The sequence below is a fragment of the Gadus morhua genome, chromosome 21, assembly GCF_902167405.1.
Source record: "Gadus morhua chromosome 21, gadMor3.0, whole genome shotgun sequence".
Classification (NCBI taxonomy): domain Eukaryota; kingdom Metazoa; phylum Chordata; class Actinopteri; order Gadiformes; family Gadidae; genus Gadus; species Gadus morhua.
In genome coordinates, this window is record NC_044068.1 from 13,387,288 (window position 1) to 13,409,908 (window position 22,621).

Here is a 22,621-nt window from a genome sequence, read left to right on the forward strand (position 1 = left end):
CCTGGGCTTATTTAGTTTTGCAGTCCATTAGGAACCAACATAACACACATAATAGGCTGGAATGTGGCTGTAATGTAAGAGGGGAGGTTTTCGCTGAAACCCATGTGAATTCTTCAGTGCATTCACTCAAGTGTTGCTCTGCAATTGTGCATGTACTTGCGAGGAAAGACGTGCCAATGAACACACACAAAAACACACACACACATGCGCACACACACACACACACACACAAGTATGTGTATATGAGTTATGCATACATAGTGTGTGATACATGCATGTGTACACTGGAATTGGCAAATCGGTAGTACAGTGAAAGGAATGCAAAGTTGAATTTGTTTAGTGTGTTTGTAAGATGATGCACAACAGCAGTGCAGCACTTGGTTGTACCTTTGTCTGTGTGAATGGAGCGTTGTAAATAAACTTGACTTACTTACTTAATTAATTACTAATGTTAATGTATTCAAGAGGCCTGCAGACCCGTATGGGAAGAGCTCCTATATGCTTCCTTTCATTTCTCCAAGCCTCTCTCTTGCCCTCTCTGTCTCTCTCTGTCTCTGTCTCCGTCTCTCCGTCTCTCCCTCCCCCTCTCTCTCCCTCTCCATCTCTCTCTCCCTCTCCCTCTCTAGCTCTACCTATAACACTCTCCAACAACCGGAAAGCCAAGGATTTTTAGGAGGTTCAACGTGGTTCCAGGCAGTCCTGGAACACAGGACTTCGTCACTGCAAATAGTTTTTTTTCCCCTCTAAATATCTCGGAGCGCTGACCTGCCCATCGCCTAGCAACATGCCCTTAACAGAACACGGAACAGCAAAGCTTGTTCTCATTAGACACGCTTGAGAAAATACCTTACTTGTCCTGCTTTTGCCATGGCCAAAAACAAGATTAAGGGTCACTGGCAGTAAGTTAACTGTCAACAAATAGTGATTTAACCGCTAAACATACACTCTAACCAGAAAAGTATGGTGGCAGGGGGTATTCTGTTATAGCTGGGGGCATTAAGTTGAGCAGATCACGCTAGCTCTTAAGAGCCAGGCCAGATTACGACATGTCTAAATGGACTCTCTCAGAGCATGTTTTCTGTATGTTTATCTCTCCTCCTATCCATGACTATATCAGATGTTAGGTTTGGGTTAGGGTCACCATGGCAAACTTTCCGCCATTGCTCAGGGAATGGTCAAACTTTTCCTTGCTTCATTAAGAAATCTTAAATTGTACATGCTAGCACGATTTATGACATCATAAAATATCGAACCTGCTTTAGTCCAATACGTATGTAATTGCCAATATCAACGGGACGATTTAGCTTAAATGGTTCGTTGCGCGTGGACGCAGCGCCCGCTGACATCGTAATAGCAGAGACATTTGAAGCGTCTGTTTGGTTTGAGTAATGCACCGTGACCAATGTGAGCCGGGAACAGTGCTTCCTCTCTCTCTCTCCAGCGTGCAAACAAACTGCAAACCCCACGTTATCGAGTTTGCATTGTTGCCCTAAAGCACATTCGGCTAAAGTTACAGAGCTGTCCTCCTGAGGTGCTTCCGTACAGAGCATCCTCCTCCGAAGGCGCCAGGGATTATGTCCAAAACCTCTGTTTTAGGCAAGAGCCAGGCAGAAGAAGTCAACCAACAAACGCAAATCTGCTCCGCTGCATTGTAGGCGTCCTATCTGCCTTTTTGCTCGACGGACAACCTGTGTCTGCAGATGAAAAACAACGCTTTTGGTTTGTTCCGTCTTTGAGAACGGGCCCTGTTCTCCTTGCCCTTCTCTCCTTGTAATGTCTCTCCCCCCCCCTTCCCCCTTCCCTCACCCACAGTCTCGCGCTCGCGTGTCTCTCCCGAGCACCCTGAGGTGCTGATGGAGAACGCGACGCGCATGACGGAGCGCTCGCGGCAGCTGACCCCGCAGCGCTCGGGGGACGCGGCCACGCAGGCCGACCTGCTGGAGAACATCTGGAAGCTGGAGAACCACTCCCAGAACCACAGCGACTGGCTGCAGAGGCTGGAGATCCTCATCAAGGTTTGGACAGACTCTGTGGAGCCGGACTCACCTAGCGGCCATGTTGGATCCGAACCAATATGAGAGGGGAACATCATCAACATCCACATTCAGTTGCGTCTCCCCAGCGACTGTTTTTAGACGATAGAGCTTTACGTGGAAATCGACTGCATGTACATCTTAAGTTTATGGTTGTTTGTTACCTAAATCCCCTTTAGACGGTCAAAAGGTACAAATCAAATCAAAAATGACGTAATAGAATCTATCTATGTGATCTGATCTCAACTAAAAAAATCTAAACTAAATTATATGTAAACTAATCTAATCCAACAATAACAAAGACTTATATAAACTATCTAAACCAGTCCAACTCTAATCAAATTTAAATCTGAGATCATTTTCTAAATCCCCCCCATTGCCCTGAAGACACACACACACACACACACACACACACACACACACACACACACACACACACACACACACACACACTCCATGTACCATGTAAAGCTTCGGCTGCCTTGGTGAAGCGCTGTATAAATGCAGTGAACGGCCTCCAGCCTGATCCCCTCTGATGCTGTTGGCGGTTGTCAGGGCCTGGAGACGGAGCTGCGCAGCGCCCAGGCTCACTCCCTGCAGGCCGAGGGCTACCTGGTGCAGCTGGACGACCGGCTCTCCTCCCTGAGCAGCTCCGCCACACGCAACCTGTCGGGCCTCATCGCGGAGGTGTCCCGGGCCTCCACCTGGCTCCGCGACCAGGACCACCTGCTCAGGTAACGCACACACATACACAGACACGTACACACACACAAAGACACGCACACACACACACCAACACACTTACACACACATGCAAACACACACACACACATAAAGACACACACACACCCACACACACACACACATCTGCACAAACACGTACGCACACACACACACACATACACACGCATACGCAGACACACACACACACACACACACACACACACAGTTTTCTGTAATTGTACTTATATCTGGCACCAATAATTTACGTACTGTATGTATAAAGATATATAACACATACAAGGTAAAATGTTAGTGGGACACTGCATCAAAACATTTTGGTATCAAGTACATTTTTCTGATATGCGGTTCCGTTTCTCTTCTATACCAGGGAGACGTCAGGACAGCTAGGCGGGCTCAGGGAGCAGCTGGAGGAGGTCAATTGGACAGTGGGAGCTGTCAATCACACCTTCAGCAGTGACATCAGCATACATCACCTGAAGATCAAGGACCTGCAGGTTAGGGGGATTTGAAACATGACCCCTAAACCAGACCCCCTGTTTCCATTTACTGTTTATTCAATCATGTAGCTTAACTACCTGCTTTCTGGCTCTCGCTTCCCCTCTCTCTCTGTCTCTCATTCGACTAAATACTGTTTATATGTATGTCTGTCTGTGTGTGTGTGTGTGTGTGTCTCTCTCTCTCTCTCTCTCTCTCTCTCTCTCTCTCTCTCTCTCTCTCTCTCTCTCTCTCTCTCTCTCTCTCTCTCTCTCTCTCTCTCTCTCTCTCTCTCTCTCTCTCTCTCTCTCTCTCTCTCTCTCTCTCTCTCTCTCTCATGTGCTCGCCCATGCTTATCTTTGTATCTACCTACAATGTGACTGTGGCTCTTCCTCCCCCCCCCCCCCCCCCCCCCCCCCCCCCCCCCCAGATCCAGATCAGCAACATCACGGAGGACACCACCAGCCTGTGGGTGACCCACGTGAACACCGAGGCCCAGCTGAGGAACGAGATGGAGATCCTGAACACCATCACCGAGGACCTCCGCCTCAAGGACTGGGAGCACTCCGTGTTCCTCAAGAACCTCAGCATACTAGAAGGTGCCCCCGCCCTGTTGGAACTCTGAAGTTGGTCGAGTCCATTCCCAGTTAGAGTTTTAGCACGCAAAACGTGCTGCTTGGAATCCTTTGGGACTGCAGCACTATGTCGATGTACGTCTAAGCATGCCTGTTTTGGCCACTGACAGGCTCAGATTAATAATAATAATAATTCATCATATTATTAATCTATTATTAATCAGATTATAATACTTACATTGGGGTAGGGATCCCTACAGAGAATCACAACTTTTTTCTTTACCTTTTGCTTGATCCCGGTTTGTTTGTCATTGTGTCCAGCGAAGTCCCCCTCAAGGAGAAGTCTCGCTCTAAAATCTTGTTTGCTTTGTTGAAGGAAATATCTGCAACAATCTCATGCAATTACAATCTCAAGTCTCCCAGCACAAAAAACTGATCTCTCAATCTCTCATTCACGTCCACTGTTCTCTTCCTGTACAACTGAAGTCTTGTGAGACTTTTCCTTGAGCGAGACTTGGTGGGACACAATAACAAACAGACCAGAACAAGCGAAGGGTAAAGAGAAAAGGTGGTGTTTACTTTCCATGATGACACAATAATAATCAGAGCCTGTCAGGGACAAAAACAAGCACTTTTAGAGGACGTACATGGCCTGGCCTTATTGCCCCAAAGGATGACATTCCAGCTGGTTCGGCTGATTACGGCTGCAGCTTTCTGACGACACTAAAGGGAAGTAGAACGATGTTCAAAAAATAGATTAGTAATGAGTCAAAAGATCTAATCATGGATATGAGCTGGTCTGTGTACGTGGAACACTCAAGGAGTGATCAAAGCTAGGTTATGGCCGTCATAAACTGCATAAACGGCAAATATGGCCCCAAATCGAATCGGGTAGGTTGGTTCAAGATGTTTCTACACACACGGCCAACCCTGCTAGAAGTCTAGCTAGCTCGCCGCATTTAATCAAAAATAAATCCACTGATCCCCCCATTACTGAGCCCCAGACAGTCCACACTGCTGATCTTTGACTTGTGCTTTGTGCGTGTACTGGTGTATAAAAGAATGACTGACTGCCTCAAGTACTCTTGAGAGTATGTGGTGTGCCAACACCTTCAAGCCCATGTGGGGGGGAGGTGGTGGTGATGGTGGTGGTGTTGCTGGTGGTGGTGGTGGTGGTGGTGGTGGAGGTGTGGGCGGGGCAGTGTGTGTGTTCTTGCTCTACTCTGACTTATTGGATCCGACATGGTACTGGGACCTGTTGCCAGTGGACTGAACAAGATCCCGGGGCTTGTTAAAGGAACCAGTCAGGAATGCCATGATGTAATGCTGGCGTTCCCCCTCGGGGTGACTGATACAACTGAAGACCAATGAGACAGGGCCACCTCACTGCCAATCTCTGACTTTTCATGTGTGTGGGATGCAGTTTGTTCTCTCTCTCTCTATCTTTCATTTTATCTCTCTCTTGCTATATATATATATATATATATATATATATATATATATATATATATATATATCATTCCTTTCGGCCGGTTGCTGCAAAACAAGTTATCCAGGAGCATTTTGGAACTTTTTTCCTCTCTTCTATCTTATCTGCACCGCTCTTCTCCTTTTCTCTCCTCTCCGATCCGATCCTCTGCCCTCATCGCCTCTCCTCCGCTATCATTGGCTCTCCTCTACTGTCCTATCATCTCCTCTCTCCTCTCCTCTCCTCTCCACTCCTCTCCTCTCCTCTCCACTCCTCTCTTCTCTCTTCTCTTCACTTCTCCTCTCCTCTTCTCTCCTGAATGCTATACAGGAGTCATCGAAAGGACTTGTGTTAATGGAGATACACCCAGAGGTGCTAGATACAAGTGAGGTGTGATGATGATCTTTATAGTGTGACTAAAGCATTAAGGGGAGATCTGAACTTTTGGATGGATGAGCAGATGGATCACAGTAGTAGTGGAGTCTATAGTCCTACATGGTGATTCTATGTCTTATTAGCATTATTATTATTATTATTTATTTGTATCAGAATATGTGGGCTAATTAGCAAAATAGGTTTAACAGCTGTTTCCAGTAAGACAGAAGGGAATGGATGTTCATAATCTTCCCATTTCATCTTGATTACATTTTTCTTTCTCTCTCTTTTCAGAAAGTGTCTTTCTGCTTGGGTTTCAGAGCCTTTTTTTTTTATTGTTCAAGATTTTGGTTTTTCACCTTTCGTGATTCCTCCTGGGGTTGGACAAGACTTGTGAGAGCACTTTTTTGGTGGGGATGATTTTTGTATTCTAGGTTTTTTGTTTTGTAAATGTTGCTCTTTTGCAAGATTTACTTTTTACCTAGTTTATTAAAGATATAAATTACCTGGAAGTATGTATTCAATTGAGGTGTGGAGCTAATGCTCTGGCACCTGAAAATTGACCTGAATATATAAAATGTATACCTGAAACCTGCCCTGTAACACTGTACGAACCTTGCAATTTTACAGTGTATGTATACCTATGTGTGTGTGTGTTTATATGTGCGTGCGCAAAACCCTGATTGTGTGTTCGAGGGAAATGCATGCATGCGTGCGTGCGTGCGTGCGTGCGTGCGTGCGTGCGCGTATGCGTGTGTGTGTGTGTAATATATACGCATGTTTATGTGATTTGTGGCCAAATCCCCCTCCATTCCTGGCTGGGCTTCTTTGCATAAGAACATGCAACTTGTTTATAATTCCATATCCTCACACAATTATGAATGCTTACATGCATCCTGCCTGGGATGAAAGGAATAGTTGCGCATGGCCAATTCTACTGAAGGGAATTTTGGAACGTGTCACAAGTGGACCAGAGGGATGGAAACAGATATCTGGCTGCTGATGATGGGCTGCTAATGACCAGTAATGAGAGTCTGAGTGGCATGTTTGCTTTACCAATGAACAGTCACTTGGCACATGCTCAGGCAAGCACATACACACATGCACACACGCATGCACCGGGTCACATAGGTACGCATGTAAGCACGCGTTTTCTCTCTCTCTCTCTCTCTCTCTCTCTCTCTCTCTCTCTCTCTCTCTCTGACACACACACACTCAAAATAGTCAACACACTCTATGTGTATCTAATTCTGTCCCTATCTTACACTTTTTGTTCAGGGACCAAGGGAAAGTTGGCATACATTCAGAGGTTGAATTATGGATTTCCAGTTGTTATGGCTTTGCAACTGAATAGCATTGAAAGCGCCAAAACATAAACTCAAGCTGAATTCGTCTCACTGGCTAAAGAGTAGAAGGCTGTGGCTCACGAGCTGTCACCATGTGTTGAGCGTAACGCTAATTGTCACATCTCTTACCATCTGTTTGCGGCTTTGAAACTTAAACTAGCGCAAATCGCTAGCGGTTATTTGCTCACACTCTTCAACATTTCATACTTGTTGTCATCTAATTAATTTGTCAAACCACATTGTTTATCAGCGGTTGTAAGATATGCTTACTATATTTAGTCATTTGTGTCATTAAAAACATTGATACAGGGACTTGAAAGGTGGAACAGGCTGTTTGGGCTGTGCGTGTGTGTTTGGGCTGTGCGCGTGTGTGTGTGTGCGCGTGCGTGCGTGCGTGCGTGCGTGTGTGTGTTTGCAGATGAGTGTGTGTGTGTGTGTATGTGTTTGAATGTGTATGTGTACGAGTGCATACACGTATGTGTCTCCTAGTGTGTGTATGTGTGTGTGTGTGTGTTTTTGCATGTGTGTGTGTGTGTACGTACGTGTAAATGCATGCGTGCGTGTGTGTATACACCTGCAACGCAGAAAAAGGGTGCCATATGAAAAAGCCCCCTTCCCCCATGTTCTTTTTTCTGTCCATCAATCCCCCCAACCCCCCTGAGGCAGACCCTCTGTCCAGACTAGGTCAAGGACAAACATGTCCAGAGAACATGATGAAAACATGGTATTCCCAGTACCGTCGTGGTCCATCTTGTTCAAACATGTGGTTCCCATCGTGGCTGGGAGAAAGCTTTTTTATTTTTTTTTGCTCTTCCCCCTTTACGCTCTGTCTTTCTGTCTCTGCTTTTTTCTGTTTAAATTTAAAATCTTCTCTCTTCCTCTTGTTTTTCAGAGTAAAGTCCAACTTCAGCAAACATCTGGACAGGGCCTTTTACACACAGAGCGTGTGCGTGTATGTGCATGTGGGAGTGTGTATGTGTGTGTGTTTGTGTCTGTGTGTCTGTGTCTGTGTGTGTGTGTGTCTGTGTGTAAGCGTGTGCGGTCTGTGGAGTAAACTGGCAGAATTTGTAGTCATGTAAATAGAAATGAGTAAACCTCAGATTAAACTGTTTAAATATTAGCCCTTGTTGTACAAATATCATTTCATTGTGTTTTTTCCATGCTGGCACCAATCTCATTACATTGTGGAAGTAAACACAAAGTGAAGGAAAACACAGAGCTCATGCTGCAGGGTGAGGTGAACCAGCCCTTATGATCCCCTTTGTTTCTTCCACAGGACCTCCGGGGCCAAAAGGGGAAAAGGGGGATACCGGGACCCAAGGGTACCACGGAATTCCAGGATTAATCGGGATGAGAGGTGGGTGGATGTTCAAATAGTCTATCATGGTTTCACCATCCGTGTAGATGCCCCCACCGCACCGCCCAGTGATCTGCCACATCTTTGCCGGTAACAAGGCAAGGAATTATTCTCATTGGACGAGAGTTAGAGGTGCTGTTGGTGAGATTGAAGGACTACTTAAGGAGTGTTATTTTTATCTGCTTTATAAGCCAATTTAGACTTTAGAGCGATCCTGGCTCATTTCTGACCAATCAGATAACGTTGTATGCAACAGTTCTGATCACAGAGATTCCTAAGGAGGGAGAGACCAAAGTGGCAGGGGATGTGTTTTGGGTTGTTCAGTTTCTAAATCTTGCTCTTTCATTCTTTTAGCTCCCTTTCTCTTTACAACTGTCAAATCATTGATCAATATATTGATCATATCTTCTGGGTAATCCAGTTTGAAGCTTGATCTGGGCTAGTTGTTGATATGGATTGGCATGCATTCTGTATGCATATTGACTTTAAAATTGTTGCATTATTATGTTCAAGGATTCAAATATCGAGCCACCGTGAACGTCAACGTAAACAAAGAATATCGTGTCATTCCCAGTGCAGTGTGAATTGTGAGATCCACTTGAGCAGTCTTGAGGATTATCTGCACTAAGGGTTATCCCTAAGCCTTACCCTAACCCTAACCCAAATAAATGATGAAGAGCATTTAAAACATAACAGATGTATTCACAAGTCAGCTCAAAAGACAGAACAGCATATTCAGGTCGAGGCTTTCAGTTGAAAACGATTTAGACTCTTTTCGTCTAATATAGCTAAAAGTGTGTTTTACAAAAAAACAACCTTTTGGTTAAACTACATCTACTTATTTGGAAAACAATAGCCCCTGCCAAATCCCCAACCTGAATCACCAGGTTAGAGTCTTCACGTTGCTCGTCCAAGAACCTCCACATCCCCTTGAAACATACTGGGCAGGAAGTCTTCCGGGAAAAACCGCAAATGAAAAAGTACACCTACAAAAATGAATGATTAGAAAAAGAAATCTTAATGTTTTTCATTTGTTACCATCAAAACAAGCTGCAGAAAAAGAGCGAGGGGAAAAAGTCCAGGCCTAGTCTCATCACCTCTTTTTGTTCAGTAAGTCTGGCTATGAGATCAGGATAATAATACATTCACACCCTCAGGGGTTTATTGACTAACGGGGTACAACCACAAAACACACAAGTTAAAACCATCACAGAGGAGGGATTTTAAGACGCTAGGCAGTTGTGTTTACATCTCCAACACAGTGATGTGCAAAAACAGAAAATAACCCAGCAGTATGCCAGATAGAGTATGCTAATGCCTTGGAAGTACCCTCGAACTCAAGCTTCACGAGACACAAAGAGAACCACACCACAAAGACAATAAGAGTTAGGATTAGAAACGACGCAACAGTCGCCCTGAAAACACGAGAACCCGCTGAAGTGGGTTTATTTACTCAAACAGTTCAGACACAGCCTTGACGGGGACTTGGATATGTTACTTGTGTGTGCGTTTGACAAATGCAACAATTGCTGGAAACCAAATATGAGCAGGCGATGTGCCGCTAAACACAAACCGTGACATTGTGCGTCATTCAATATTTTCATAAAATATATTCAGCCCTGAAACCCCTTCAGCAAACCAAGGCAGGGGAAAGGCCAAGATGATATCCTCTATGAGATCCAATGAACTATTCCGTTGGAAGTTGTGATGGCAGAAGAACGGGGTCCAAAATGTGATTGCTGCAGAACGCATCATGACATCATGTTTAGTTTACGTTTTCTACTTTATGGTTTGAATCCCATCTTATCATTAAGGTTGCCATGGCAACACAATGCAAACACATCAGATTGCGACTTGCAATGAGCAAGTCGCCTTCACAACTAGCCAAAATGCAAACCTAGCCAAACCGTGTTTAACTCGTGATTCCAATAATTGCCACACAGTTGTAACGCTAGCAACTGCTGGTTGGCTATAGACGATTGGCTAGAGATGGTTAACCCTGTGAATGCTTTCTAGGAATGCTAGGGCCAAACTCATTCATGGGATTTCTGTCTCAGACTGACACGGTCACCTTAAACTGTTGTCCTGCGGTGATCTAACCCTGACCCTGAGATTTGGAGAGTGGGGATGGCAGCTTTTGGGACGAGTTTTAAGTGTTTTTTTTCAACAAGAACAAATGCATGCCAGATATGATCTTTAGTGAAATGACGCCTGTGTGTGTGTATGTGTATGTGTGTGTGTGCATGCGTGTGTGCGTGCATGTGTGCGTGTGTGTTGACAGGGATCGTTGGAGAAAAGGGGTTCCCTGGCTCTCGAGGGTTGAAGGGGTCACCGGGGGTCAACGGGAGTCTCGGTGAGAAGGGGGACATTGGTCCTGCTGGGCCTAAAGGTATGTGTCTTTTTCTCTCTGATTTTGATCCATTGGTTGTATTATTCCCATGCATCCTTTCATCCATCCGTCCATTCCATCAGTCAAACTGGAGCGTTGTATTTCAGATCCCTGGGAACACAAACGTTCCTCATTTTGTCTCAGGGTCGCACACACAAACAAACACACACACTCTTTCCGACTGTGTGTATCGAGTTTGGCCCACATCTCCAACACGAAATGGTCCCTCTGGGCTAGTTAAACCCAAGCTTTTGTGTGGTAGTGAAAGAATGATAATATTCATGTGAGGTATCAAGGTATTGCATGTCTTATCTCTTTGCCACGTGTGTCTATGGAGTGTCCAATTAGCCAGCCTTTATAAGTAAAGACCAGGGGTCTCACTTATAACCGTTGCGTACGCACAAAACGGGGCTAAAATTGGCGTACGTGACTTTCCACGCCAAGGTTGTGATCTTGTGCGCGGGAGAATGTGCGCAGCCCTAAGCAAACTCTGACCCATGCGTACGCATGGTTTGGAGGAAAAGGAGAATTGGCGACACAGATGATGTGGTGGTGAACTGAAGTCAGACAGAAGAATTGTAGAGTGAGAAGAACGATTATGTTTTATCATCGCCCTTCATAAATTTAATTTCCACCCGTATCATGCGTTAAATCTATGTAATCAGATTAATTTAAGTCAACTGCGTTATTTCTCAGTTATAGCTCCAGAAACATCTCCTTTGAACAGAAAAAAAAAAAAAAACTCTATATTTAATCCCGTCACTCCATACTGTCCACTGACGGCGCGACTACATGGAATAAAGCATCTGTCCAACATGTGTCAATAACATAATCTTTTTATGTGACACTGTATGCACATAATCAAATGTCAATTAAATCCCAAGTGTGGAAAACCAAGCCACGCTCCTCATCACAATCGTTGTCCGTTACTCTTGATGCTTTTCATGAAAAGACAATTACTAATAATATTGACACAATGGAGCCATAATGCATAATCAAACTTAAGTAATCTGATGATACTTCAAACATCACTCATCAATAATCATCCATTTAAAGATGTCATTGTCAATACATATTAAGACAATGCAGTTTCCTTTTTTCGGGATCGGTGATCCCAAGGATCCCCCCAAAGTCAATGGAGGATGTTTCTTACAGTGCACTGAGTCTGATGGACAGCAAACTCCATGGGTGCAAATGTAGCGCAAGTATGAATAGCCCATGTATGTGCTGATCGAGGAATCAGCACATACATGGGCCCGTGTGGGCCCGCAAATCCAAGTATGTATGTTGGTCAGTATGTGAGAACGTGCAAATCGAAGACTGAAGGCCTAAACACACCGGCCCCGAAGTGGCGCGTCCAAAAGTCTGCCCCCATTATTCCGGATGTTCTATTCCCTAGCGTCGCCGCCCCTGAAAAAGCGCTTTTTAAAAGCTGGTTTGTGCATCCCGGGTCCCCGTAGGCGCCTCCATATCTACCCCTCACCACTGGATGTCGCTCTCTTTCGTTTGTGAGAAACAATTACGAGAATGGACGATGAGAGACTGGTCGTCGAGGCGGAAAAATATGTTGAATTGTATGACCATCATTACAAAGACAACTCCAAAAAGAACATTGCCTTGCGAGCCATAGCACTGGAGATTGGCTCTTCAGGTGAGAAATCAACAATGGTGGACTAAGTACCCAAACCATTAACCAAAATGGGAAATAGATGAAATCAAGTCACAGATAATCACACCATGTAGGTAGAAACCAGATTACTTTAAGTTGTAATATATATATTTTTATTTAAGGCAAGGCAACTTCATTTATATAGCACTTTTAATACATGAAGCAGACTCAAAGTGCTTCACATAGAAATACAATAAATATACAATACAATAAAATAGATAGGCTAAGTAAAAGAAAACACAGGCAAAGTTCAAAAATGCATTGTCATGTATTAACTGTCTCTCTGGGTTTAAGGAAAAATAACATTAAGTGTCTCGAGCACTCAAATAAAATAGACTGGCTACTGAGTCCAGCACAGCAATAACATCACTGTATTTATCCCGAGGGATAGAATATATGTGTAAAAAGAGTATTTATACCAGAGAGTGATAATAACTAAATTATAGGTCAACATGACTAGGTCACACCATACGGTTCTGCCATTGCAAACTTCCTAGTGGCGAATTGAAATATTGGCGGTGCCTCCCTGCACGGAGCTCCTGGACCAGATTGTGGTATACCCCCTGTTCTTGTCTCCGTTCATTGAGGGGGTGCACCCAAACCCTTCGTCTTCTCCTTGCTCGCCTATGATCAACCCTCCTGCTCCTACGGTGCAGCAGAAGAAGGGCAGCCACCCTCTGTTTGGCGACAATTGTTCTGTTGAAATAAAAAAAAATTAATAAAATGAAAAATAGCTTGTGTTCAATTAAAATTGATAACTACTGGCTGCATACATGTAAATATGTGGCTATGTTAAGGCTATATAGATGGATAGATAGATAGCTACTTTATTGGTCCCAATGGTCCCAATAAAGCCATCCAGTAGCTCAATACAATAAATACACACAATAACAATTTGGCCTTAAAAGGTGACTGCACTACTAAAAAGGCTTAATAGAAGGTCCTGCAATTATTGAGATTGTTGATGCAGTAGATGAATAATTGCAAAATATAAAATAAATAAGAAATGACAGTAAATAAAACGATAAAGTGCCCTACAAACTAAGTTGATCTGCTGCTTGGAAACATACTTTCACTGCGCAGATTATACATTTTTCAAATTATTCAGCGAAAAAATATGGAAAATAAATAAACTAGGCTACAATAGGCTACTCACCCATTGCGTTTCGTCTCTTTGTTGCGGTTGATTGACAGGTGACTTCCTGATTTTATACTGCAGCGCGACCGTCGCACCGCCTCCTGTTGGTGCTAGGGGCGGCTTTTGACCCGCGTGAAATGCGCGCCGCTGCGCTTCGGTGCCGGTGTGTTTGGGCCTTTAAGCCTGGCCTTGCCAGACTTAAGCTGAGTTTTCAGCTTCAAGGACCAAGCAAAGCTTGTCGACGGGCCTTTGTAGAGTGTTGGTTTTGGTCTTCACCAGGACACTGCGAACAAGACCTTTGTGCCCCGGTAGGGTCTTCATCACCCGACCCAAGGGCCAGGGGTTCCTTGGAGCCGTCGGGTCCACTATGACTACGATGTCATTCTCCTTGAAATTAATTTTGATGTGGGCCCACTTTTGTCGCTACTGCATCAGAGTGAGGTATTCTGTAGTCCATCTTTTCCAAAAAAGATTGCCAGGTATTGTACCTGCTTCCATCGCCTTCTGGCATACAAATCATCTTTCTTGAAGAGTCCAGGTGGCAAAAGTGGTTTGCTATTTAGCTGTAGAAGGTGGTTTGGCGTGAGTGGTTCAAGGTCATTTGGGTCACCGGATGCAGTTGTGATTGGCCGGTCGTTCAGGATGGTTTCAACCTCACACAAGGCTGTCTGTAACATTTCGTCATCTTGTGTCTGTTGTTTTAACACTGAGAGAAGCACCTTTTTCACCAGCCTGATCAAACGCTCCCACGCGCCTTCGAAGTGAGCAGCAAATGGAGGATTGAATAGCCACTTGACATTGGTCGTCACATTAAATTGCAGATTAAGGCAGTTTGCATTGAAGTCTTTTTTTACTTCTCCATCATTCAGTGGAATGTGGTCAAGATCTTTTGGCAGCTGTTCTTGTTGCACTTTTTCTGCATAGCCCTTTTGCAGTACATTCTCCATGAATGCTTTGTACTCAGACGCAAGAGCCGAATCCTTCCTGAATCTCCTTGAAAGACTGTGCGTTGTGCTGCCACATCATGGTTGTTTGGTAACAATACATCCTTGTCACGGAAGGGTGGGGGTAGGTAGTAATATCGCTCTTTGACTGCGATTGCTTTTGTTGTCAAGTTCATGAATTCTTTGTCCTCAACATACATCTCGCTTTTTTCCCTCATAATCCTTTTCGGGAAATTCATTGTTATATAGATTGATGAGCAAGTCCTTGATATTGTCCATCAAGATTCGATTTACCGTCACTGACGTTGATCCCGTCTTCTCCGTAGCAGAACAAGAGTTGAGCGGGCCGTTGACCACCCATCCTAATAGTGTCTTGACTGTGTACGGTCCATTCCCTTGACTGTTGACTACTCGCCAGGGTTGCATCGCCTTTGGAACGTTCATTCCAATTAAAATCTCAATGTTGGCGTCAATGCTGTGGAGTTTGATTCCATTAAGGTTGGGCCATCTTTCTGTGTCATGCTAAGTCGATTTTGTTATGAAACAGTAATTTTGCATTGGGTGTATACTTTGGGCAGATCAATGTACACAGTTCCATCTAAGTTACCTACTTCCAATCCTGTGAGCTCATAGCTCTTAACAGGTCTGTCTTGTCCCAATGTTCGCAGGATGAATTCAAATTTGCGACCTTTGGCGTTCAGAAGGTGGCCGAGCTGCCCGGGTCAAGGAAGGCATACATTCGGATGGTTTTGTTGCCGTTGGCCACCTTGACTTGAACTGGCACTATTGCTAAAGCGCATTCCTTACTGGCCCCTGTTGCGTGATCAGGTGATGCCAGTGCACTGTTGAGTCCTTGTGGTTGTTGAAGATGTGTTCAGCGAGGGCCGCTGATCTGAGTTCTTACTGTCAATGTGTAGCAGGGTGGGGTGCTTCCTATTACAAATTTGACAGTCCAATTTTTTGTTGCAATTCTTACTCATATGGCCCCTTTTTAGACATCCAAAACAGTGGCCATTCCATTTTAAGTGTTCTACTTTCTCGTCATATCGCTCTGACTGGAATTTTATGCAATCTGCTACTGTGTGTTGGCATTGACAGAAAGTACATGATGGCATGACAGCACTGGAAAAGGTGTTGGTTTGCTTTGTTACCGTTGATGGCAGTCTGGTTGCCTGCTGTTTGGTTGCCTGCTGCTCAGCCGGTGTCACAGTGGTCACAAAGCTGCTGCCTCCTCTAGGTGTCCTTGAGTCAAAGCTTTTGGTTTTGGGGATGGGCCCTTTAATGGGCGGTGGATCTCTAATGTCTCCGAACACTGGATGCAAAAGGATACTGGATTGCGTTTCCAAGAATTCCACAAGATGCTTGAATCGAACACGCGTGTTTCTTTGAGATGCTTCATACACTCTGGTCCGCCATCGTTCACGGAGTTTGTATGGTCATTTGGAGAGGAGCAGCTTTAAGTTGGAGGCAACATCCAGTTCGTCAAGATAATCCAGGTTTTACATTGCATTGTGACATTCCTTTAAAAACAAAGCATAAGAATGAAGGGACTTACGGTCATCAGGTTTAATAGATGGCCAGTTTAGTGCTTTTTCAAGATAGGCATTTGCTGTAATCATTTCATTCCCGAAATGTTTGTGCAAGAGCTGTCTGGCCTCTGTGTAGCCTTGCTGGCCGTCCATATGCAAACAACTACGGACCAGGTCTCTGGCCTGACCTGTTGTGAATTGCTCAAGATAGTATAGCCTGTCTTGGCAGCTACTAGTATTTTCCTCAATAAGGTGTCTAAAGGCATTAATAAAAGATTGAAAAGATAACGAGTCCCTGTCAAAGACTGGAACCTCTCTTTTTGGCAAGAGGGAAAGATTTTGTTGCCTGGTCATGAGATCCATGAGCCCCTTTTGTCTTTGCAGCATAGCATGGTGGTCTCCGGTGGGGTCATTGCTTGCATCGGCTTGTGGGCTGGATGAAGTTGTGGCTCCTCTTCTGGCTCCCCCAGAGCTGCTGAGCATGTGTCGAACTGCTTTCTGGAGCGGGGTTTTTGGTACCGCCCCCAGAGTTGCAAACGGAATTGGTGAGGCATCATCAAAGGTGGGCTCAGTGTTATCTGTCATAATACTCATTCATTCATTCTTTTTCCATGCTTCCACTTATTTTAGGAAGAAGGCAATATTCATAAATCTGGGCTCATACCAATTATTCTGATCCTCCCCCTCCCTCTGCTCCATTTCATCTACAACAAGTGCAAAAACTGAATCATTGGCAGATTTAAGATCTTGAAAACAGCTATGCAATATCGTCATTTTATCCTCCACTTCCTCAATGTTTCCACCTTCAAACATCAATTCCTTAATTTCATTCGTTTTCCTAGTGCAAGCTCCTAGCTTTCCTTTGCGCGTTGCAATCTTTGATTTCAAAAGCTTTGCAGCCTCCTCGGCCGTCTGATATTCCTCGTCAGACATTTTGCTTTCAAAGTTCACAAATCCCTTTGTTCAATTCCTGTTCGTTTATACAATTCGCTAAACAGTCCAATCAATAATGCTGATGTTGATATTTCACTTAACAGTATTTTGTTTGTTGGCACGCACGTTGCTTCCAAACATTCCTTTCCAGCGCAGCGCAGCGCGGTTTCATTCATAAAACCGATTTACTCACGATGCGTCGGCTCTTCATACATTCCATCGATTGCGTTCCCCTTCGGTATTCAACAGTGACGTTGTCCACAATCCGTGAGGACACAATCCATGGATACAATCCTTTCAAAGACGTCGGTCTTCGGGTAGTTTTCCGACTAAGTTATGGCCATTCTACCAGATTTTTGAGGCCATGAGGCTGATGCGGAGTTCTCCCGACACACATTCTGAAGAAACACGCACGGAGAGTAGAAATCTTATTGAGTTTTTATTCTAACAGTCCGGTTGACTTTCTAGCCGTTCAAAATAAAGTATTACAAATACGGTTTGCGAAAACAATATGAAAGTACTTCAGTATGCTAATGCGTATGCGTATAGGTATGCGTATGCGGTCGGAAAACTGTTCCTTCTCCGCCATCTAACCCGATACAGTCACCGTCAATGGGCCAATTAAGCTCTACACAGAAGCACGTTGAGAGGGAGTGGCTAGGGGATTACGGTAACACATGCAGGTGAGTCCTACGTGAATAACAAAATATAGTATTAAGTACATTGATTCATGCATATATTAACTGAAATCATTTTTCCATAAACTTAATAACAAAGAATTATATCTTAACTAATAATGTCAAACAAAATTAACAAAATGCAGAAAACCTAATTATGGCTTCTACACACACACACACACACACACACACACATTTTCAATGCAGTAGGTCAAAAAGCAGGCTTAATTACATGTTAGATAAACTACTATTTTTAGCTAATCCACCACACCCCGACCCTCCTTTAGTAATGCTAATGATACAGGTCTCCAACCAAGGGTCTCCTTAGGTGTTTTTTGGTGGGCTTGGGTAGGGGTGGGGTTTGGGCAGGGGTGGGGTTAGATGGTGGTGGTGGTAGGATATGGCATGGCTCAGATGGGTGGGGGGTGGGGGGGGTAGGGGGGTAGGGCAGGGAGTGGGTTGATGCGCTGGAAGCTAACCAATGTTTTGAAATGGAAATAAGTGGTATCCAAGAACATGCTGATTGGAGGGAAGGTGTCACACATAAACACAGAGGTATGTCTGCTGCCAGCGCTGGAACCACAGAAATACCAGGGATTTGCTGAGCTGAGATCACCAGAATAGTCCCCATGATTGCTTTTGGTTTTTCCGCTGCTTAACCAGCCAGATTGGTTATTTGGGGTTCCGCAAAGAAATCAATTTCTCTGTTTTACTTACTCCCTCTATCTATCTGTCTGTCTTTCTGTCTACTGTTTACTCTGTATCGCTCTCTGTCTCTCTCTGACTCACTGTCTGTCTGTCTGCATCTGTCTGTCTGTATGTCACTCTTAATCACTCGGTCTCTCTGTTTTACTCACTCTCTATCTATCTCTCCCTATCCCTCAGTCTCTGTCTTTCTCTGTCTTGCTCTCTTTGTATCTCTCTGAGAGTCTGTTGTGCTCTCTCTCTCTCTCTCTCTCTCTCTCTCTCTCTCTCTCTCTCTCTCTCTCTCTTGTTCTCTCTCTCTCTCTCTCTCTCTCTCTCTCTCTCTCTCTCTCTCTCTCTCTCAGCCAGAGGCTTAGGCTGTCTGGTCCACTCCTCTCTGAGTGTGCCAGACAGGGCTCTATCCTCTAGTTTTTGTGCCTAATGCCTAAAGTATACAACGATTACAGTGCTGGCTTACACTGTTAGAGACTTGAGGTACGTTGAAAAAGAGACCATGGAGGACCACACATGAAACGGCAGAGGAGAGCGAGAGTCTATTTGAAGGCTTGCGTTATTTATTCATTTTAAATTAAAGAAAAAAAAAAACGTTTTCTCTTCACTTTTGTGTGATTTCAATCACATACACATGTTCTTATTCACATATTCCAGGGTTCAGGTTTCTCTAATTGTGTGTTTAAAGCCCCCCTGGCCCAACCCATAGTCTTTTTCGATGTAAGTCTCCTGTAGCGTGTAATCTTCTAAGTGTGTGTCATGTGTTCACATGTCCTTTCCCCCTATGGCTTTCTGAACGGGCTGCTTTGAGAACCGCGACATCTGAAAGTCCTTTTTTGATACATTTACTTCCACACCAATTTTTTCCAAAGTCTCAAGAAAATATGAATTTGAACATGGGTTACACCCTTTTATTTTCATTTATTAGTACCACCATGATAGCAACCTATCAAATAACACCATTCAAAAACATGCAGATTTGGCTGTACTGAATAAGGGCAGAGGTCAACAGACCTCTGAGGTCATTGTGCAAACAACTTACAAATTGGCCAGAAAGGTTCAAGTTCAAGTTTTTTATTCTCTGACTCAAATGTTCTGCCTTTGTTTAACATTCTTTAATCCACTGGTTTCTAATTTTTTTGTGAAGACTGACCTGTTTAGAAGAAGACAGACTTCAATAAAACAAATTATTAAACGTATTAGATTCTGATGCAACCCAGATGATTTATTTGCTTATTGAAAAGGGTTGGAGAGGTACACAAACCATACTGAATTCGTAGCTGCACTGAATCATGAGTCATCATTTGTGGAAGGCTTTGTATTTTATTTGATAGTTTGGATGTGTTTGCTTGCTCATTCCAACGTATGCATGACCTCTATCTCTACGTCTCTCTCCCTCTCTCTCTCCCTCCTTCTCTATCCTTTGTGTCCTGTACCGCAGGTGAGAGAGGAGACAGGGGTTTCAGGGGAGAGAAGGGCGAACGAGGAGATGGCGGAGTGGATAAGAAAGGTAAGCAGTACTGTTAGCACCTGAACAATCTCATCCACGAAACACAGAGCGAAAAACATGGTGTGGTTCAACATACATTCAAAATGACAAAAGAAAAAGCAAGTTTGCTAATGTGGGGGAAAGTATGAAGCAAATCATGGTAATTGGTAACATTTTAATTGACCGTATTTGACTTACCCCATGTTACGTCACACTCGACTTAGTTCTGTTGTCTGCATGCTTGGCGCATTACGAAGACAAGTCTTTAATTCTAAGGCTTGAGAAAATGCAAAGTAAAGTTCCAATCGAATTGCTGTGTACTTTCCCTACATTAATGAACTGGGATTTGCCAACCTGCGATATGTTCTTTAAAGTAGGGTACCCACCAAACAAACACAAAATGATTCATAATGAACTAGTGATCATCAATGTTTATAGAAAATGGAGGCATTGGCGTATTAGCCAAGTGTGGATTACAGGCCAAGGCAGGCTGCCCCTTCACAGCATACTGCATACTATTCCTTTACCGCCAGAGTGCCTCGACAGACCGTAACCATGGAGTGACTTAACTTCACTAAATCAGTTGGTTGTGGTTTGTTAATGGGCCTTAGCCACTAATGGCATGTATGAATGCTCTTATGGCAAAATTAAAATATTACACACACCCACACACACACACACACACACACACACACACACACACACACACACACACACACACACACACACACACACACACACACACACACGTACACAAACACACTGGGAACCTATTAGGGTTAGGGTGTCTACTGTCTAGAATGAAACCCTGTGCGAATGATCACACGGTGTACTTTTTATTGAGCAGAATTCGGTGCCATGCCGAACATTCGGGCAGAACATTTGAAAGCACATCGCTCGAAAATGTGACGTATCAAGGATATGAGGCTGAGGTTCCAACACAGACCCACAAAAACAGACAGAGCGCATGGCATCACACTTTAGACGTGTGTGAGTGTGTGTGTGTGTGTGTGTGTGTGTGTGTGTGTGTGTGTGTGTGTGTGTGTGTGTGTGTGTGTGTGTGCCTGTGTGTCTGTGTGTGTGATAGAGAGAGAAGGTCAAGGAGATTGTGTATGAAACGATAGTCCTTGTGGCCAACAACCTTGGTGAAGAGAAAGAAAGGCAAAACAAACCTAGTACCACAACAGTCGATCAGACGTGATTCATTTGGTTCTCCAACTGGGGCCAATGGGAGCTGTTTTGATAACTCTATGACAGTCATACTCAAGTAGCGGCCCGCGGGCCTTTTGTGGCCCGCGGGGTGTCTATTAATGGCCCTCGAGCTGTTTTGAAAAGTTTTTTTAATTATTAAAAAAATAAAAAAAAATAAAAAAAAATAAATCGTGCTGGGCGCTCTTATTTTGAAACCGCGCGCCGCGATCTCAATACGAGGCTGGGGGTTGCAACGATAAACAGATAGCACTCCAGCCCACAGACCGCTCCAGCCCTCCCAAACTCGAGGCAGACAGTCCATCTCAGCAGCAGTCAAGGCCGATTTAGGGTCGTTTTAGACGCAGAGACGTAAGCACGTAATTTACACAAGGGACTTGTTTTAGACAAGTTTTGATTTACGGTTCCTTTAAGGTTCCTTAAGGATTGCGCGTGTTGCAAGGGGATTCTCCGCCAGAACAGTAGGGGGAGCAACGAACGAATCTGTGGGCGTGGAAGTGGAAATCGCTGGCTTGTTTATATTTATAATTATCATAATTCGTTCTTGTGTTTTCTTCTTCTCCTTCTTCAAAATTCTTCATTCGCTTCTGTCACAGCCTTTTAAAAAGGGCGCTATTATGCTGTAAAACCGGAAATGTGAGACTCCTGAAAGGATGTGGTTAGCTGGCCAATCACAGTCTTTGCGAGCTGCGTAGGGCCGTAGTGTTTTAGTCGCATAGTCAGGAATTTTGGCCGACGCACTTAAGCACGTAAGGGGGGATATTTTACCGCGCAAGGGGGGGTTATGTATCTTACGTGCTTACGCGTTACGTCTAAAACAGAGCATATATCGGCCTCAGTCACACGTATACCGACCGGCCCCATTGAGTCACTGAAAAAATTTTTTGTGGCCCCTCATCATTTCTACTTGAGTACCCCTGCTCTATGACATCCTCCTCATCATCCTTATCACCACTGTCCTCCTCCGCAAACTCTCCCAAGTGGTTTAGTCTCCATCCAAATCTTATTTCGCAACATTAGCGGCCCCTGCAGAGAGGTCTGCCCGTCCACATGCCCACTCACTTGTGTGTGTGTGTGTGTGTGTGTGTGTGTGTGTGTGTGTGTGTGTGTGTGTGTGTGTGTGTGTGTGTGTGTGTGTGTGTGTGTGTGTGTGTGTGTGTGTGTGTGTGTGTGTGTGTAAATGCGTATTCATTTGTGTCCATACTTTCCTGGATTCATGTGCATAAATATATATTTCCAGCAGCCACCAATTCACACGAAAAGTGCAGCACACACAGTATTTTTTGGCTACTCAATCTGTTGGATTGTTTTATGGCAAACAGACAATACACAACGTATTTAGCACAGGCTTTTCTTTTTGCACAGTTTGTATGTGTATGTGTGTGTGTGTGTGTGTGTGTGTGTGTGTGTGTGTGTGTGTGTGTGTGTGTGTGTGTGTGTGTGTGTGTGTGTGTGTGTGTGTGTGTGTGTGTGTGTGTGTGTTTGCGAGAGTGACTACACTGGGGCCCTCATGCCCTCTCTACTGTATTCTAATAGTAGTCTTGTTGACTCTGGAAAATACTATCCAAGAAAAATA

The 22,621-nt window shown here is 44.3% G+C and overlaps 1 protein-coding gene across 1 annotated transcript in view; it reads left to right on the forward strand.

Moving 5' to 3' along the window:
* scara5 (scavenger receptor class A, member 5 (putative)) overlaps positions 1-22,621 on the forward strand; it is a 65,885-nt gene that overhangs the window by 32,108 nt on the left and 11,156 nt on the right. The window contains exons 4-10 of the mRNA XM_030345440.1: positions 1,813-2,015; positions 2,589-2,767; positions 3,145-3,271; positions 3,682-3,850; positions 8,292-8,372; positions 10,654-10,761; positions 19,789-19,857. Coding sequence (XP_030201300.1) covers positions 1,813-2,015; positions 2,589-2,767; positions 3,145-3,271; positions 3,682-3,850; positions 8,292-8,372; positions 10,654-10,761; positions 19,789-19,857 — 936 coding nt within the window. The remainder of the gene's footprint in view (positions 1-1,812; positions 2,016-2,588; positions 2,768-3,144; positions 3,272-3,681; positions 3,851-8,291; positions 8,373-10,653; positions 10,762-19,788; positions 19,858-22,621) is intronic.